General features: G+C 44.8%; 1 protein-coding gene and 1 long non-coding RNA gene across 4 annotated transcripts in view; both read left to right on the top strand.

Moving 5' to 3' along the window:
• mosmoa (modulator of smoothened a) overlaps positions 1–14722 on the top strand; it is a 33286-nt gene extending 18564 nt beyond the window's left edge. For both annotated transcript variants that reach the window (XM_052510306.1, XM_052510307.1), the window contains 2 exons: positions 1707–1919; positions 12874–14722. In XM_052510306.1, the coding sequence (XP_052366266.1) occupies positions 1707–1919; positions 12874–13058 (398 nt within the window). In that variant the 3' untranslated portion in view covers positions 13059–14722. The remainder of the gene's footprint in view (positions 1–1706; positions 1920–12873) is intronic.
• LOC127925429 (uncharacterized) lies at positions 1930–4856 on the top strand. 2 transcript variants are annotated; one of them, XR_008120959.1, is made up of 4 exons: positions 1930–3628; positions 3804–4125; positions 4221–4312; positions 4464–4856. It is a non-coding gene; the product is annotated as an uncharacterized LOC127925429 (long non-coding RNA). The 2 variants fall into 2 exon arrangements; XR_008120958.1 differs by having other exon boundaries at positions 1930–3720.
• Positions 14723–16064: the final 1342 nt, after the last annotated feature.

Below are 16064 nucleotides of genomic sequence, written 5' to 3'. Positions count from 1 at the left end.
CGCCCATAAAGTTGCATAATGCTGCAATAAGATTCAAAGATGTCTGCAGAAAGAAGGGGGTATCAGCTATGGCATGTTGAGTTTAACAAAAATCTCTTTTGGATATTGAACTACAGTAAGTGAAGTGGAATTACAGTAACGGAAATACATCATGGGTCCCTGATCTATACTATACAGAAATGAGTAATTATGGATATGAATATCATTGTCTTCATGTTTTACAAGTTTGGGCATCGCAGCACAGATGAGTGGAGTTCTGTACAGCGCAGTAGAATACAGTATAGTTCAGTACAGGACAATATACTGTACTAAACGCTTCTTTTATTTATTGTCCTCTACTATATTCTACTGTACTATTGTATTGGACTATACTATGCTCTACTCACTGTGCTGTACTGTACTCAGTACCAGAGGTTGGAACCGAAATTATTTTACAATCGTTCTGAACAGAACCATTATTGTTTTCATTCCGTTCCACTGTTCCGACCAGCAAAATAATGTTCTGAACCGGTTCGAACCAAAAAAAAACTAATGGTTTATATGGTGCCTTTCTGTTCCTTTTTAAACTTCTGAAATCAGTGCGGATAGAGCAGCTTGTGGTGGAGCGGGCAAAATATTTACATGCACTGGACAGATGAGTGTAGGGTGTGAGATGGGACTGACATTTTGCAGTGGGGAGAGAGAGGGTCGAGGAGGCTTGGCTTGAAGCGCTGGGAATCTTATGACATGCATTACCTGAATTAGGCCCACAGAATTATACCTATGGAGGAGCAGCTTCTATAAAGGAACTTTGAATGTCTTTGAACGTCATAGTTGACTTAACGTTGGACCTGCTAGCTAGCTAACATGTTTGTGTGTGCAGAGCAGCACCGGAATTCAAATAAAAACACATCATCCTCCCAAGTGGTGCAGTGGTCTAGCTGTACCACTAGAGATTCTGGGTTCGAGTCCAGGCTCTGTCGCAGCCGGCCGTGCCCGGGAGGCCCATGAGGCAGCGCACAATTGGCCCAGCGTCGTCCGGGTTAGGGAGTGTTTGGCCGGCAGGGATGTCCTTGTCTCATCGTGCACTAGTGACTCCTGTGGCGGGCCGGGCGCAGTACATGCTTGTTATTTCCACACTGTACCACATTTGTTTTCTTTGTATGCCTCTATTTTGTGAAATACACTTTTTCTTTCCAAGTACCATATACTGTATATTAAATGGATTCAATGTCAGTTCTTTTCGCCACAAGGGGCATTGTGCCGATTTCTAGAGTGCTTTTGTTACCCGCACTGCCTCACAGGCAAGATTTGCGGCAAAAAAGTACATTTGCACATCTTTGTCTCCAGTGTTGCCTCACAGGCACTATTCATGGCAAAAAAAGCACAAGTGCACACCAGAAGCTCTTGCTAGGAAATGAGCAGTTCTCAGCTGTTCGCAGTCTCTTACTGACGGCAAGAACAGGCGATTGCCATATTTTTTTTTAGTTACATCACTCAGTTATTACATTTCAATTACATTTAACATACCAAATACCATTATTTAAGTTAAGGTAAAGTAAAGTAAAAATACAAACCGCACTGTGCATCAATACCTGTATATAGTAAAATACGGTTTACTGCCCAGCCCTACAAGGATGTGCCCTAACAGTGTGGCTGGTGTGAGTATTTAAATGTGTGTATGATCTAACACCTATTCTCTCTCTCTCATTTATATATATATATAGGTGCCCTGACGGTAGGCCTGGTGCGGCAGTGCCAGACCATCCACGGTCGGGACCGCACCTGTATCCCCCCGCGGCTTCCCCCCGAGTGGGTCACCACGCTCTTCTTCATCATCCTGGGTATCATCTCCCTCACGGTGACCTGTGGCCTGCTGGTGGCATCCCACTGGCGCCGCGAGGCCACCAAATACGCCCGCTGGATTGCCTTCACCGGGAGTAAGTGACCGAAACGACCCTACCTTAATGACGGTCGAGTGTACATTGACCAATCAAAGCCAAGCTCAACCAACTGTGTCTCTTCTCTTTACTGATAGACGTTACTCAGAGACATACTACACTTGACCACTAAATTGAAAAATGCACCCTCTCTATCACCCTGTTAAGTAGCTTGACCAAACAAGCTGTAGGCCTAAGTACAGAGGTCTCTCTCTCACTCCTCTCTTACTCCTCTCTCCAATCTCACTCCCCTCTTTCATGACATCATTTCCTTGGAATAACACTCCCCTGAACACCAGTGCATCCGTCTACGAGCAGATATACCCTCTCCTACACAGAGGAGGGGTAGAGAGAGAGTAAGTTGAGGGAGAGAAGTGGAAAGGGGGAGGCGAGGGAGAGGGGGGCTATGAAAATATTGGTTTAGCTTTGCATTCATGCCCAGAATTTCAGTGGTGAAGCTGATTTCAGGTAAACCAATGGAACCAATGTGTGTGATGTTTGCGTCTTTTGTGTGGGCGGTGTGTGTGTGTGTGTGTGTGCGTACTTGTATGTGTATGCTGTATGTGTATGGTGTATGTGTCTTCTCTATCCTCCATACCTCCAGATCATCCCTTCCCTGCAGCTCTTCGACTGAGAAGTGCATTCTATGGTACCTGTGTGGGCGTCATAGAATACCACTCAATCGCTTCTTTTTGTCTTTCAACACTCATCCCCCTCTTTTTAGGCAGGAATTCAGAGGAGACACTTCTTAACTCAATACCAACCCAACATTCAGCAGCCCTGCTGAGCTGGGCTGTTTCGTAAGGCTGTGTAGGTGTTCATATTCTGATTGGTTGTTTAGCAAAGAGAAGAGACGCCCCCCCCCCCTCTCTCACTCACTCACACACGTAGAGAGTTTTACTAGCACACAGACACATTTGATTGAATTGGTGCATCACAGTCATTATATGTTAGTCGTATTTAGTGAACAAGAAGGATTATATTTCTATGGTGTATTTACCCAAGAATCACCCAATAATCCATTTCCCTCCAACCCGTCTGAAAAGATGCGTTGTCAATGTGTTCATTGCAAATCTGTGTCACGTGCTACATGTGATTTTATTGAGTCATTTTTTGACAATCACACATGGCTCTGAGCTTAGTGATGAGGTTGCCCGGGCAACAGGGAGGATATAGTCACAATCATCCAGGGTTCCGTTGGCTGTATCAGGTTCTCAGTGATAATCTCTCTTTCTCTTTCTCTCCCTCTTGTGCTTTCACATTCTATCGCTTTCTCTCCCACTGCAGTGAAGACTACCATTGATGGCTCTTTCAGACAAAGGGATGCATTTTAAAGGAACAGGGAAAGGGGAAACCTAGTCAGTTGCACAACTGAATGCATTCAACCGAAATGTGTCTTCCGTATTTAATCCAACCCCTCTGAATCGGAGAGGTGAGGTGGCCTGCCTTAATCGACGTCCATGTCATCGGCACCCGGGGAGCAGGTGGTGTTGCGGGGGTTAACTGCCTCGCTCAAGGGCAGAACGGCAGATTTTTCCACCTTGCCGGCTCGAGGATTCGAACCATCAACCTTTCGGTTACTGTCCCAACGCTCTTAACCGCTAGGCTCCCTGCCGCCAGAAAGAAAGAAATTGAGAGAGAAGGAACGGGAGAATGTTTGTAGGTAGGGGGTAGAGATTGAGAGAGAAGGAACGGGAGAATGTTTGTAGGTAGTGGGTAGAGATTGAGAGAGAAGGAACGGGAGAATGTTTGTAGGTAGGGGGTAGAGATTGAGAGAGAAGGAACGGGAGAATGTTTGTAGGTAGGGGTAGGTAGGGGTAGATTGAGAGAGGTTTGTAGGTAGGGGTAGAGATTGAGAGAGAAGGAACGGGAGAATGTTTGTAGGTAGGGGGTAGAGATTGAGAGAGAAGGAACGGGAGAATGTTTGTAGGTAGGGGGTAGAGATTGAGAGAGAAGGAACGGGAGAATGTTTGTAGGTAGGGGGTAGAGATTGAGAGAGAAGGAACGGGAGAATGTTTGTAGGTAGGGGGTAGAGATTGAGAGAGAAGGAACGGGAGAATGTTTGTAGGTAGGGGGTAGAGATTGAGAGAGAAGGAACGGGAGAATGTTTGTAGGTAGGGGGTAGAGATTGAGAGAGAAGGAACGGGAGAATGTTTGTAGGTAGGGGGTAGAGATTGAGAGAGAAGGAACGGGAGAATGTTTGTAGGTAGGGGTAGAGATTGAGAGAGAAGGAACGGGAGAATGTTTGTAGGTAGGGGGAGATAGAGATTGAGAGAGAGAGGAACGGGAGAATGTTTGTAGGTAGGGGGTAGAGATTGAGAGAGAAGGAACGGGAGAATGTTTGTAGGTAGGGGGTAGAGATTGAGAGAGAAGGAACGGGAGAATGTTTGTAGGTAGGGGGAGATAGAGATTGAGAGAGAAGGAACGGGAGAATGTTTGTAGGTAGGAGATTGAGAGAGAAGGAACGAGAATGTTTGAGGTAGGGGTAGAGATTGAGAAGGAGGGGTAGAGATTGAGAGAGAAGGAACGGGAGAATGTTTGTAGGTAGGGGGTAGAGATTGAGAGAGAAGGAACGGCAGAATGTTTGTAGGTAGGGGGTAGAGATTGAGATGCGTGAAGAGGAGACTACAGAATGACAGTGAGCTACGCTGGACCAGGAAGAGAGAGAGGGAGATGAAGAGAAAATGAGAGTGGGATTGAGAGACTGGAGAGGTAGAAAAGCATCACTTGTAACCTGAGAGCCAGCTATGCGAGAAGGAAAGGGTGGAGGAGGAGAGAAGGGTTCTAAAGGGGGTAGAAAGTAAGAGGGCCTTGGCCTTGAGTATTTCCCTGACAGTGCTGAGCACTGCACCTCACAGGGTTGCTGCTGCTGTGTAATGGGCAGGCTGGGCTTTCTCCTTTCAGGAAAGAGGGAGAGGGGAGGGAGAGGTAGAGTGAGGAGAGGTGGTAGACTAAAAGGGGATTAAAAGAGAGGTAGAGTTAAAGTGAGGGAGAGATTGAGTATGTGAGAGAGTGAGGAGGCTGGGGGTTGGGATAAGGGGCATCTGTGATTGGTGCTCTGTTACAGAATGAAAGGTGCAGGGAGAGGGGGGTAGCTAATAGGGGGCTAACAGGTGATGATTGCTGGCTGGGGAAAGGAAGCTACCAGTAGGCGTAGCTGGCCCAGGGCCACTGCCACCTGAAAGGACCCTTTTGTACAGCCAGCACAGGCCTCCTTCTGTCCCCTGTACACTACAGTTTTTACACTAGGCTCTAGCCAGACCCCCTTCTGTCCCCTGTGCACTACAGTCTGTACACTAGGCCCTAGCCAGGCCCACTTCTGTCCCCTGTGCACTACAGTCTGTACACTAGGCCCTAGCCAGGCCTCCTTCTGTCCCCTGTGCACTACAGTCTGTACACTAGGCCCTAGCCAGGCCCCCTTCTGTCCCCTGTACACTACAGTCTTTACACTAGGCCCTAGCCAGGCCCCCTTCTGTCCCCTGTACACTACAGTCTTTACACTAGGCCCTAGCCAGGCCCCCTTCTGTCCCCTGTACACTACAGTCTTTACAATATGCTCTAGCCAGGCCCCCTTCTGTCCCCTGTACACTACAGTCTTTACACTAGGCCCTAGCCAGGCCCCCTTCTGTCCCCTGTACACTACAGTCTTTACACTAGGCCCTAGCCAGGCCCCCTTCTGTCCCCTGTACACTACACGCCAGACACTACTATGTCCTCGCAAACCCCACTGTCTGACTTCGCTGTACACTACACCCCAGGTACAGTGAGGTACAGTATTCTGTCAGGCTAAGGATCAGTAACATATCAGCTAAGGTAGTTTGAAAAACACTGAGGTTCTGGCTTGCGGTGGGTAAACACATGGCCGCGGCAGTGAGGACAGACGTAAATATTAGCCGTGTCTGCCCAGTCCGGGGGGGTTAGCCAGACAACACTCTCCTCGCTAGCTGGCAGCACAGACAGGGCACATTCAGCCAGCCAGCCAGCCTTCCTGCTAGTGTAGAGAGAGCCATAGAGAGCCAGCTGCATCATCTGAGACATTTTAGCTAGGCTAAATCAGTCCCTTTCTGAGGGGGAAAATAGCCTGTGTGGGTTTGGGCTGGAGGACATGATGTGTAGCTGTAGTGTTGTGGAAGCATATGAGGAGTTATTGCCCCAGGCCTCTTTTGATTTCCATCTATGTGCGTTTGGAAAATCAGCCCTATGATTGAAGCATTAGTTAGTGCACTCAGTGTGAATGGAAGACAGCTTCATCTGTAAGCCTTTGATTGTGTGTTTGGCAAAGCAACATGATTTGATTTAGTCCGTTTCCAGTTCGTCTGTTCAGTGGTAATTCACAGGAATCAGAGAATGATCTTGTTTGACTTTCGATTGACAGTTGCACTTCTCGACAAGACCCAGCTAACGCTTCCCTAACAGTTGCACTTCTAGACAAGACCCAGCTAACGCTTCCCTAACAGTTGCACTTCTAGACAAGACCCAGCTAACGCTTCCCTAACAGTTGCACTTCTAGACAAGACCCAGCTAACGCTTCCCTAACAGTTGCACTTCTAGACAAGACCCAGCTAACACTTCCCTAACAGTTGCACTTCTCGACAAGACCCAGCTAACAGCTTCCCCCAGCTAACAGTTGCACTTCTAGACAAGACCCAGCTAACACTTCCCTAACAGTTGCACTTCTAGACAAGACCCAGCTAACGCTTCCCTAACAGTTGCACTTCTAGACAAGACCCAGCTAACGCTTCCCTAACAGTTGCACTTCTAGACAAGACCCAGCTCCCTAACAGCTTGCACTTCTAGACAAGACCCAGCTAACACTTCCCTAACAGTTGCACTTCTAGACAAGACCCAGCTAACGCTTCCCTAACAGTTCCTTCTAACAAGACCCAGCTTGCACTTCTAGACAAGACCCAGCTAACACTTCCCTAACAGTTGCACTTCTAGACAAGACCCAGCTAACGCTTCCCTAACAGTTGCACTTCTAGACAAGACCCAGCTAACACTTCCCTAACAGTTGCACTTCTAGACAAGACCCAGCTAACACTTCCCTAACAGTTGCACTTCTAGACAAGACCCAGCTAACGCTTCCCTAACAGTTGCACTTCTAGACAAGACCCAGCTAACACTTCCCTAACAGTTGCACTTCTAGACAAGACCCAGCTAACACTTCCCTAACAGTTGCACTTCTAGACAAGACCCAGCTAACACTTCCCTAACAGTTGCACTTCTAGACAAGACCCAGCTAACACTTCCCTAACAGTTGCACTTCTAGACAAGACCCAGCTAACACTTCCCTAACAGTTGCACTTCTAGACAAGACCCAGCTAACGCTTCCCTAACAGTTGCACTTCTAGACAAGACCCAGCTAACACTTCCCTAACAGTTGCACTTCTAGACAAGACCCAGCTAACACTTCCCTAAACGTTCTCCTTTGGTTATTTGACATACAGGGCCTTCAGAAATGATTCACACCCTTTGACATTTCACCGATTTTGTTGTATTACTGCCTGACTTTAAAATGGATTAAATGGAGATTTTTGTTGTCACTTTTTTTTTGTACCTCATAATGTCAAATTAGAGTTCTCTTCTTTTTTTAAATCATGATTTTTTTTTTTTAAAGACATCTGAAATGTCTTGAGTCAGTAAGTATTCAACCCCTTTTGTTATGGCAAGCCTTACGAAGTTCAGTAGTAAACATTTGCTTAACAAGTCACATAATAAGTTGCATGGACTCACTCTGTGTGCAATAATAGTGTTTAACATGGTTTTTGAATGACTCCCTCATCTCTGTACCTCTGGACAAGCAGTGCATTTCTAACACAGATTCAACCAGTGTGATTTTCCAAGGCCTCGCAAAGAAGGGCATCTATTGGTAGATTGGTTAAAAATAAATAAAAAAAGCAGACATTGAATATCCCTTTGAGTATGGTGAAGTTATTAAATACACTTTGGATGGTGTATCAACACACCCAGCCACTACTAAGATACAGGCGTACTTCCTAACTATGTTGCCGGAGAGGAGGGAAACCACTCAGGGATTTCACCGTGAGGGCAATGGTGATTTTTAAACAGTTTGTTTTCTCCTATCACACTCTGAGGATGGATCAACAACATTGTAGTTACTCCACAATACTAACCTAATTTACAGAGTGAAGGTAATAAAGTAATAAAGTAAAACTGCAAAAAATGTGGCAAAGCAATTCACTTTTTGTCCTAAATACAAAGTGTTATGTTTGGGGCAAATCCAAAACAACACTTCACTGAGTATTACTCCCCATATTTTCAAGCATAGTCATGGCTGCATCATGTTATGGGTGTGCTTGTAAGGACTGGGGAGTTTTTCAGGATAAAAAAAATAACTAAAGAGAGCTAAGCACAGGCACAATCCTAGAAGAAAACCTGGTTCAGTTTGCTTTCCACCAGACACTGGGAGATTAATTCAACATTCAGCAGGACAATAACCTAAAACACAAGGCCAAATCTCCACTGGAGTTACTTACCAATGAGACAGTGAATGTTCCTGAGTGGCCGAGTTACAGTTTTGACTTATCTGCTTGAAAATCTATGGCAAGACCTGAAAATGGTTGTCTAGCAATGATCAACAACCAATTTGACAGAGCTTGATGAATTTTGGGCAAATGTTGCTCAATCCATGTGATAATCTCTTAGATACTTACCCAGAAAGACTCACAGCTGTAATCGCTGCTAAAGTTGATTATAATATGTATTGATTAAGGTGGTTGAATACTTATCTAATCAAGATATAATAGTGTTTTATTTTTCCATAATCTTTTACAATTGTTAGATTTTGTCCCCCACTGACATTAGAGTGTTTTGGTAGATCGTCCTGGGAACTAACATTTGGTAGCTGGGGAGGCTGCAATATCTTCAAATAAATATTCTGAAAGCCCCAAAATAAAACCAAACATGAGGAGATTCATGATGCTAATTAAGAATGACTTTTTAAATTAACTGGTCCTACCAAGAGGCTAATCACTTGGATTAAGACCAATAACTACCATAATGATTTTACTCCTGACCTTGTCCCTGTGCCCAGTCACTGCTTACACATACACACTGAACACACACTGTATTGTGCCCCATCAGGACTGGTGTGTCACTCCACTTTGTGGGGTGCCAGAGCAGTGACTTATTACACTGTTATATCACTTCTCTGAGCAGGAAGTCTAACACACTAATTGGTGTCTTGAAATGGACGCCAAGTGCTTGTCTCTTCAGAAATATATATTTATGGCCTCCCGAGTGGTGCAGTGGTCAAATGCACTGCATTGTAGTGTTTTGCGGTGTCACTACAGCCTTTGGTTCGAATCCCAGGCTGTGTCACAACCGGCTGTGACCGGGAGTCCCATAGGGACACAATTGGCCCAGCATCGTCCAGGTTTGGGGAGGGTTTGGCCAGGGGGGCTTTACTTGGCTCATCGCGCTCTAGCGACTTCTTGTGGCGGGCTGGGCGCCTGCAGGCTGACTTCGTCAGTCGAACGGTGTTTCCTCCGAAACATTGGTGCGGCACATTGGTTAAGCGAGTGGGTGTTAAGGAGCGCAATTGGCAGGTCATGTTTAGAAGGACGTGTGACTCTCCCGAGCCCGTTGGGGAGTTGCAGGGATGAGACAAGATCGTAATCACGAAATTGGGGAGACAAATGTGGCAAAGGTTTGGACACACCTACTCATTCAAGAATTTTTCTGGATTTGTACTATTTTCTACATTATAGAATAATAGCGAAGACATCAAAACTATGAAATAACGCATATGGAATCATGTAGTAACCCAAAAAGTGTTAAACAAATGTAAATATATATTTTTTGAGATTCTTCAAAATAGCCACCCTTTGCCTTGATGACAGCCTTGCACACTCTTGGCATTTTCTCAACCAGCTTCATGAAGTAGTCACCTGGAATGCATTTCAATTAACAGGTGTGCCTTGTAAAAGGTTCATTTGTGGAATTTCTTTCTTTCTTAATGCATTTGAGCCAATCCGTTGTGTTGTGACAAGGTAGGCATGGTACACAGAGCCCTATTTGGTAAAAGACCAAGTCCATATTATGGCAAGAACAGCTCAAATAACCAAAGAGAAACATGAAGATCAGTCAATCCGGGAAATTTAAAGAACTTTGAAAGTTTCTTCAAGTGCAGTCGCAAAAACCATCAAGCGCTATGATGAAACTGATGAGGACGGCCACAGGAAAGGAGTTACCTCTGTTTCAGAGGATACGTTCGTTAGATTTAACTGCACCTCAGATTGTAGCCCAAATAAATGCTTCACAGAGTTCAAGTAACAGACACATCTCAACATCCATGTTCAGAGGAGACTGAGTGAATCAGGTCTTCATTGTCGAATTGCTGCAAAGAAACCACTACTAATGGACACCAATAAGAAGAAGAAACGTGTTTGGGCCAAGAAACACGAGCAATGGACATTAGACCGGTGGAAATCTGTCCTTTGGTCTGATGAGTCCACATTTGAGATTTTTGGTTCCAATCGCTGTGTCTTTGTGTGGCTCCCACCGTGAAGCATGGAGGAGGTGTGATGGTGTGGGGGTGCTTTGCTGGTGACACTGTCAGTGATTTATTTATAATTCGAGGTACACTTAAGCAGCATGGCTACCACAGCATTCTACAACGTTATGCCATCCCATCTGGTTTGCGCTTAGTGGGACTATCATTTGTTTTTAACAGTACAATGACCCAACACACCTCCAGGGTGTGTAAGGGCTATTTGACCAAGAAGGAAAGCATCCACAATCACCCGACCTCAACCCAATTGAGATTGTTCGGGATGAGTTTGACCGCAAAGTGAAGGAAAAGCAGCCAACATATTTGGGAACTCCTTCAAGACTGTTGGAAAAGCATTCCAGGTGAAGCTGGTTGAGAGAATGCAAAAGCTGCAAAGCTGTCATCAAGGCAAAGGGTGGCAACTTCGAAGAATCTAAAATCTTTGTCACGGATCCCCCCGGTACTGCTGCTCATTCCGTGCACCAGTTCCGGAAGTCTATGTCACTGTCCTCTAGGCGTCACTAAACTGTCTCATTATGGACACCTGGTTCCCATTCCCCCTGATTAGTAATTGTATATGTGTGCCCTCTGTTCACCATTGTCTTGGTCGGTTACTGTTCCCATGTCCGTCGGTCATGTGAGTACCTGTGCTTTGTTGTTTCGACCTTCGTGCTGCGTGTATTGTGCACTTGTTATTACGGGTCTCGTCCTGTGTATTTATTAGAGGTTTAACCTCACTCTTTTGTTTGGGTTACATCCCTGTGTTTTTGTATACGTGTTTTGATTTGGGCTTCTTCCCCGTGCCTTTTCATGGAATTGTATTTTTGGGTGGAGTATTAAAACCCCCTATTACGTATTCCTGCGCCTGTCTCCAATCATGTATACAACGTGGCAATCTTAAATATTTTGATTTCATTAACACTTTTTTGGTTACTACATGATTCCATATGTGTTATTTCACAGATTTGATGTCTTCACTATTATTCTACAATGTAGAAAATAGTAAAAAATAAAATAAAGAAAAACCCTTGAATGAGTAGGTGTCCAAACTTTTGACTGGTACTGTATATATTTATTTATTTTTACTTGTTTTTTTTTAATCTAATAATATTTGTTGCTTTTTTCGACACAGAGTAGAATGCCTGGGGAACATGTCTGCAGTCTCTCTCCTATAGCTCCTGGTATGTCTCAAACGGCCCCGTCATGATGTGACAGTGTTTGTGATGGGGTGGCCCTTCTATTGCTGCTGATAGGGAGAGAACACGGATACTCTACCATAGAGGAGAGCAAAAGTTATTTCACTGCAGAACACCGCATGTCCACTGAATTAGCGTTAGCCTAAGTGATTAAGTTACAGTATATCGAATTAGCTTTTAAAGTAATATTTTAAAGAGTATGTGTAAGTCCTTGGCTTTGCCGTTTCAGATTAGTAATCTATGTTGTACGTACGTGTGGGTGTTCAGTTGGTGTTTGTGTCTCTTGATCTGGTCCTGAGTCCCTCTCTACCCGCTGCCCTGACTGTCTGAAGAGAGACAGATGCTCCCTGGTCTCGGCTCCCTCTTGCTGAGTGGATTATAAAATTGCCTCAGTTTGTTACAACGCCAACTCACTTTTCTCTCTCCTACTCTCTCTCTCCTACTCTCTCTCCTACTCTCTCTCTCCTACTCTCTCTCTCCTACTCTCTCTCTCCTACTCTCTCTCTCCTACTCCCTCTCTCACACACACACAGTCTTGTGTAACTAACCTTGTGAGGACACACAATTCAGTCCCATTCAAAGTCCTATTTTCCCTAACACTAATTCTAAACCCTAAACCCCCTAAATTTGAATTTTACCTTGTGGCGACTCTCCGCAGTTGTTCAGTTTTTCTTGGGATTACTATTCTTGTGGGGACTTCTGGTCCCCAGTAGTATAGTTAAACTTGTCCACACACACACTTTCTCTCTCTCCTCTCTCCATTCCTCCCTCTCTATCTCTCTCTCTCCCTCTGATCATTGATCTGCTTGGAAGCCCACTGAAAGGCCCCATTACCCTATGCCGAAGAGCGTCCCGTCTGCCTGTTGTTTTTGGAGCTCTTGTAAAAGCCTGCATGGTCTGGTTGTGTGTTCGTGGCCTTGGTACATTCACGGTGGTGAGACTGGAGTGTGTCTCCTTCACAACTAAGGTCTATTTATGTAAAAGGGTTGAGGCGTGATGGTGTGTGTGACCTTGTGCGGTAGGTAGTATGTAGGCCTACTGAGGACGAGTGATGATTCAGTCATTAAATTCATCAATTAACAAATCAAGTCAATCTTTATTATACCAGAGGGAGATTTGGTTGACAAGCATCCAGTCCATCCCAGGTTTCATCCTAATTGAAAGCGGAGCTGTCTCCAGTGTAGCAAACACCACAGGAAATAGTCATTCCAACATGTCTAACATTATCTCTCTCTCTCCCCCTCAGTGATCCTGTTCTGTATGGCGGCGCTCATCTTCCCCATCGGCTTCTACATCAACGAGGTGGGTGGTCAGCCATACAAGCTGCCCAACAACACGGTGGTGGGCTCCTCCTACGTCCTCTTTGTCCTCTCCATCTTCTTCACCATAGTGGGACTGCTGTTCGCAGGCAAGGTGTGCCTGCCCGGCTGACTGCGGCTACCACTCTGCCACCTGGACTTTAAGCTGGGGCTGAGGAAAAACATACAAAGGAGATCAATAAAACGGAGGAAAAGAAAAATGGACGACTAAAAAGAAAAACACTGGCCAGGAAGCAGGGATGGGATGTCTCTGACGGACGGTGTGACGATATGCAGCTGGGCCGGTTAACGCGGAATAACAAACTAACTGAGATGAATAGACATGGACGAATATGGACGCTGTCGAACTGACTCAGGCTTTTTTTTCCCTCTCTGCCTTTGCTTATTTAAAACATGTTATTTTTACATTGTTGTTGTTGCACTTTGGAGAGCGATGTGGGAGACACACGTCCACTCCATGGGGGGGTGAAGAGGAGTGGGGGGGGGTTGGAACAACCGCCGTCCTTTCCCCTGCCGTTGCCACGGCGACAGTAACTATGACGTCACACCTTTCGGAGGATCTCCACTTCACCCTTCCTGCCCAGCGAGAAAACAAACCGTTGTCATCTCAACTGTTCCTGTTGCTATTTTTGGCTTCTTACACTATTTCAGTTGTTTTAGTTTCTTCCATTTAGTGTTTTTTGGGGTTGTTGCTTTCTCCTCTCCCCCTTTTTCACTGAGGTGAAGTTTGGGCCAACGAACCTCTGGAGGAGCTGTAAAGGTATATTAAGAGGCTTCTGGTGGGGTCATTGTCTCTCTGCCTCCCCATGTGTGGTCTGGGACAAGAGTCACTTCAGCCATGGTTAGGCAGTAACTAGGGAGGAGGTTATTTGGAGTAGAGGGGGAAGGTTGGTTGAGATTACATTTTAGCTTGCTGGGTATGAGCAAGTCCCCTTTGGAAGAGGGAGGGTGGACTGCTACATTGGCCTTTCCATCTTCACCCTAACCTTAACCCCAGCACCATGACCCATATAATCCATGGAATTTAGACAGGTGCGCTGTTCCAGAGAGGGGAGGGTAGGACCCCAGGCCCTGACGATCAAGGTTCCTTAATTAACCAGGCACCACACAGTAAGTCAAGCACCTTCCAGCTGCTCTATAGGAAAGGAAAAAGGGAATGAAGACTGAGAGCAGCTGGATTATTATGAAACATGGATGGGATCAGGCAGGAGGGATGTTTTGTTTTTGCTTTGTAAAATAGTAATAAAAGGCATCAGGGACTGCAGGTCAGGTCGTTGTGTGGGGCTGTGCCTCACTACTGTGCTGTGCCCGATGCCTGTGAAACACACACGCGCACACACACTAATAGATGCACAAAAGACTCGCACGCAAACACACACACGTGTTTCGGGCTCAATCTCCAAGTCATGGTGAAGTATTTGTTGTCCATTTCCATTCCTGCTCAGCTTTTCTTTATGTTGGTCTGTATAATATGGATAATGAAGAAGCCCTTTCTGGTTCCTAGTTTGATTTGTTGTTGTGCCATGATCAGAATTTCTGTTTTAGGAAGCACTGTGCATTCAAGGGTATAGCTAATAGCAGAAGAGGCACCACAAATGTATAAAAAAATAACTTCTTACCTCATATTTTTTTCTTATTCAAACTACTACTATTATGTTTTCCAAACCATGGCGATGAGTTCCCTAGAAATGGTATTGTCTTGATCAGGCGGCTAGGCATAAAGCTTGTGATCAATGCAAATTATTTATCTTTCACTGAATAAAAAGAGAAAAAAGACGGCTGTGTTTGAGTCTGACACAATCACTCTACATACTGTATAATGTTTACTCTGTTTCAACATGTTAATAATAATAATAATAATATATTTATAATAATTGACTGGTAAGGAGTAGCCAATCACACTGGTCTCTGATAAAAGGCAATGACAAAAACCAGGGCGATGTTCAGTAGGAGAAAACCTCCCTGTTTCAAATAATCCAGAGGACCTATTTATTATTTATTTATTTTACCACAAAATCATTTAATTTGTGTGGGGGGGGTTCAGTTATATATTTTTCAGTTTCTTCTGGAATAGTATGGAATGTGCCATCTCCAAATGGCCTTCTCATGTGAGCGTTTTAAGACATTGCACTTTTGTCAACACAAACCTATGTAGAAGACAGAGGCAACCAAGATGCATCAGTTGAAGGGCAATATGTTTTCAGTCAGCCTGCAATGTGCTTATTGTTCATCTGGAAATGAGCACCAGTGAAGTTAGTGAAGAACAAAACGTACAGTACCTTCCCAACCCCGCGACTATTGATTCAAGTTGTTTCTTTTTCAAGACTTTAACAGTGTTTGCCATATTCACCTTTGAATTGACTTCATCTCCAGTTAAGTTTTACAGTCAAACCTATGAGTGACTTTTCATTCGTGTTCATACTGCATTCATGTTTCTGTTAAATGTGGGTTTTGTTCAGAAGTCTGTGTGCTCAGTGTCCAGCCAAGAATAGACAAAGATTTACATAATGCAACTGATTAAAATGTTCCTTCCATCATTTACAAACACTAATGATTTACAGTAAGGAAACTTTGATCCTATCCTAGGTATTCCTTAAAGATGGAGTTTCAGGTGTCTCCGGAAGGTGGTGATGACTCCGCTGTCCTGGCGTCGTGGGGGGTTTGTTCCACCATTAGGGAGACAGAGTCACTAACATTTTGATTATATGGAAGTGCACATTCACTGTTTGGTAAGTTATTAGCGAGACACTAGTCACCAGATCATCTGATTATATGGAAGTGCACATTCACTGTTTGGGTAAGGGCCTATTAGAGCCTGAGACACTAGTCACTAACATCATCTGATTATATGGAAGTGCACATTCACTGTTTGGGTAAGTTATTAGCGAGACACTGGAGTCACTAACATCATCTGATTATATGGAAGTGCACATTCACTGTTTGGGTAAGTTATTAGCAGACACTAGTCACTAACATCATGAGTTATATTTAATGGCACAGGCACTGTTTGGCCCAGCCAACAGTTATTAGCAGACACTAGTCACTAACATCATCTGATTATATGGAAGTGCACATTCACTGTTTGGGTAAGTTATTAGCGGATGTTGTAGATCATGAA

The sequence above is a fragment of the Oncorhynchus keta genome, unplaced genomic scaffold, assembly GCF_023373465.1.
Source record: "Oncorhynchus keta strain PuntledgeMale-10-30-2019 unplaced genomic scaffold, Oket_V2 Un_contig_5557_pilon_pilon, whole genome shotgun sequence".
Lineage (NCBI taxonomy): Eukaryota > Metazoa > Chordata > Actinopteri > Salmoniformes > Salmonidae > Oncorhynchus > Oncorhynchus keta.
Note: the sequence above shows the minus strand (reverse complement) of the source record. Positions and strands in the feature narration are given on the sequence as shown.